Here is a 3512-nt window from a genome sequence, read left to right as displayed (position 1 = left end):
TGGATTCAATTGAACTCATATAACTTTCTATCATGAGTATAAATTTATTTGCAAAAATTCATTAAAATCCCAACAAATTGTACATATGAAACCATAACTTTAAGGATATAATGAGTTTAATACTAAGAACCTTGAAGATTAAACCCATATAGTTCACATTCTGGATCCGCATCTGTTCCCCCCTCCCCCTTTTAAATCTGTCTATTTTAAATTAAGGCGTCTAAGTAAATAAATTTTTTATTAATTATTAACATTTAATTCAGTCTAACGTGTGAAATAAAACTGGAACTGTTAAACTGCGATGCACAATAATATGATAAATGCACTGGAAGCAAGATAAATCATTAATCAATTCTATTGATGCCGAAAAGAATCTAATGTTATATAAATATGAAGATAACTCTAACATTACATATTTAGTCCTCAGAAAGCAATATGAATATGACTTAAAGAAGAAAAAATCAGGAGAATTTGTATCCCTATCTGTCTATCCAACTGCATCAATCTACAATTTTATTAATTTTGGATCTCTTTTTACTTTTAGTACGTGTATTCACATAGATTATTACAGCTAAAATAATTGTTTTTAATTTTAGCACTAATTAAGTTTCCAGTTTCCATCATCACATGGAGAACAAGCCTCTTGAGCAATGTCAGTGATCTGAAGTCCAGTGTCATAAATTACCCCATTTTTCCAATCTGCTGGCAACACTGATTTTGCCCAATTCCATTTGCCATCATACCCTGCTGTCACCACAAACCTAAATTGCAATGCTCCTGTTGGCACTCTACTTGTGTCCCAAATTGCTCCGTGATTTCGGCTCATGAAATTCCAACTCGATGATCCAACCTAAAACATATCATTCGTCGGTACAATTAATATCTTAAACTCCGTATCAACTCAAAAGCGATTATCAAAATGGAATAAAGGCTGGGCCGGCTGAAAGGCCGAGCAAGTAAGGCATCTGCCTTAGACCCCCAATTTCGAAAGGCCCCAATTTTTACCGAGAATAGATTATTAATTTTTTCCTAAAGACTTTAATAACTTTTCTTTTTATATAAAATATAGGAAAAGTAATTTTTGTCATTGTGAATTTGATACTGCTGAAGGATGGAAAAGTCCTTGTCGGTAATCTTCATTTTCCATTTTTTATATTCTGACCACTAAAACTTATATTAGTATTATTTCAAAAGCTTGAGATCGCTAAATGAGGAGAATTTGAAGAAGAAAAAATTGTGTTAACCTTTGATATCATAAAGCATAATAGCCACTCTAATATTTTGAATTAAAAGTGCTAAGAGAAATAGAAGTAGAAGATAATACTCTAATCGATATATATCTAATTATATAAAAAGATGTTATTCTTATTCAAATACCTAATAGTGCCTCAATGAAAAAAAAAATCAAAATAAAAATAGAGAAAATTTTATCTAAGATCACCAATGTTTTAAGAGTGATTTAATCGGTTAGCATATTATCAGTTGAAAAATAATTAATAAAGAAATTGATTATAAAAATATTATTAATAACTTTGTATCTAAAAAAGCTAGAAAATATATTTTTCAAGAAAATATATATGAAATCTTAAAATAAACGGAGCATCTTGAATAGAGGGAGTATTTTTTTACCTGAGCTACATCGACAGCGACAATTTCAGTTTGACCACCTTGGTACAAGAAGCTAATTGCTAGATAATTTGGTTTTTGACTTGATTCTTCCACACGAATGGCCAAATTCTTGCTTTTGTAATCACATGAAACTCTGTCTCCACCAAAAATACAATATTAGTACCAGCATTAATATAGTATTTGAAGCATAACCTTTCATTCCAAACTCTTTTCCATTTGACTATTTTACTGAGTCTAATCAATAACACGTATGCACATATCATTAATTGAATTGAATACTTAGACATGTTCAATTGACCGTTACTGCTTTAATTATGGACTACTAGTACATTATCTGGTCAAGTGGGGCATGTAAGATGACTCCTTTTTTCAAAATTTACAACTTGTTTTTTAATGTTTTGGTTGTTGTAACGAAACCACCAAATATAGCATTAGTACAGTATGCTGACAAGAAAATTCGGACAAGGAACGCAAAGTTCATAGGCCCACAGTAAACAGAACAAATTAATTACGAAAAAAATGACTTTGTATAGCCGCTATAAAAATTATGACCGAAAAAATGTATAAAATTTGTATAATTTTTGTATATATATATACACACACATTTTGTATATTATATACCAAAATTATACAAATTTTATATACTTTTTCGACTATAAATAATTTCCGGCGAGGCTAAAAGTAATAATACCCAACAATTATTAGCCGAAAACAAATCTTTTGATTAGAAAGAAACTCATGTGTATTTACTAATGTAAAAAAGGCAGGCTTGTGCACTAAGCTCCTCCTATGTGCGGAGTTCGAGCTCCTCCTATGTGCGGAGTTCGGGGAAGAACTGGACCACAAGAATCTAATATACGGAGTTTAAAAGAGTAAAATAATTTTTAAAGATTTGTACGGTCATTGCATCAAATAAAATATCCGGTGTATAATCTAAAACATGTGGTAATTTTACTACGAACCTTTTATATTCAACTTCAGCAATTCCCAATTTGAGAACGTCTTTAGCTTTTCCCTTATTGGCCATGGCCATAAAAGCTCGGCTACTGATCACAAAATCCGTCTGGTTATTGGTATTTAGATCAGTTACAATTACAGTTGTGCCCTCTTTTGAACAGAGTGTTGAGTCCTTGCATCTAATCTGCAATTCAAACAAGTTTATTATTCATATTTACCAATTCAAATTAATACTGCGTAGATTAATTAATTGTCTTGAATTTATGAGAAATTAAATTGAAGGTTCTGTTAATGATCAAGAATTAACCTGATAACAAGCACCACAACCAGCTCCTTCTTTGTAAAGGCTAGGAATAGCAGCAGCAAGTCGACCCCCATTAAAACCTATTGCTAAATCTCCATAACCACACGCACCAGCTGCAAAAATAGGAAATTCACATAAAATGAAAAACACATAAAAAAGCAGCCCACTGCACTAAGCTCCCGCTATGCGCAGGGTCAGGAAAAGGGGTCTGTTGTACACAGCCTTATCCTGCATTTCCGCAAGAGGGCTCATACCCGTGACCTTCTAATCACCTAGCAGCAACTTTACCAATTACGCCACGGCTGCACTTCTTTTTCAAATTTTAAGAAGCAAGAAAATAAAAGGCTTACACAGAAGGGCAGAAGCACTGGCAAAGTAAGCAACTTTTGATTGGTGAACACAGCGATCGCAGGCTGTAGCTGAGGAGACAAGAAGGAAGAGAAGGAAGGGAAGGAATTTGACAGCCATAATATTTGTTTTTGTGTTTTAATACTTTGAAGGATTTTGAATGTTTGACTTACTAAATGGTGAGTAGTAAGGCCTATATATAATAGTTTGAGATAGTGGACATGGAAAATGGGGTTATTTAATTAATGGGTGCACTGAACTCTATTTATGAATC

General features: G+C 32.6%; 1 protein-coding gene across 1 annotated transcript; it reads right to left on the bottom strand.

Annotated features, from left to right (window-relative positions):
* Positions 1–339: 339 nt before the first annotated feature.
* LOC107801681 (expansin-like A2) lies at positions 340–3489 on the bottom strand. The gene is made up of 5 exons (XM_016625045.2): positions 3241–3489; positions 2894–3003; positions 2592–2770; positions 1630–1762; positions 340–850 (listed from the first exon to the last, which is right to left on the bottom strand). The coding sequence occupies exons 1-5, from the start codon at positions 3356–3358 to the stop codon at positions 599–601; spliced, it is 792 nt and encodes a 263-aa protein (XP_016480531.1). The 5' UTR covers positions 3359–3489; the 3' UTR covers positions 340–598.
* Between the last annotated feature and the right edge of the window lie 23 nt (positions 3490–3512).

This window comes from Nicotiana tabacum, chromosome 7, assembly GCF_000715075.1.
Source record: "Nicotiana tabacum cultivar K326 chromosome 7, ASM71507v2, whole genome shotgun sequence".
Classification (NCBI taxonomy): Eukaryota; Viridiplantae; Streptophyta; class Magnoliopsida; order Solanales; family Solanaceae; genus Nicotiana; species Nicotiana tabacum.
This window is presented reverse-complemented; position numbering and strand designations above follow the sequence as displayed.

What these genes read in the sequence shown, in the direction of transcription:
- LOC107801681 (XM_016625045.2), bottom strand. Translation starts at nt 3,358, where the DNA reads ATGGCTGTCAAATTCCTTCCCTTCCTTCTCTTCCTTCTTGTCTCCTCA. An exon ending in CAGTGCTTCTGCCCTTCTGT is followed by an intron (nt 3,004 to 3,240) that starts GTAAGCCTTTTA and finishes CTATTTTTGCAG; the next exon opens with CTGGTGCGTGTGGTTATGGA. An exon ending in GTTGTGGTGCTTGTTATCAG is followed by an intron (nt 2,771 to 2,893) that starts GTTAATTCTTGA and finishes TTTGAATTGCAG; the next exon opens with ATTAGATGCAAGGACTCAAC.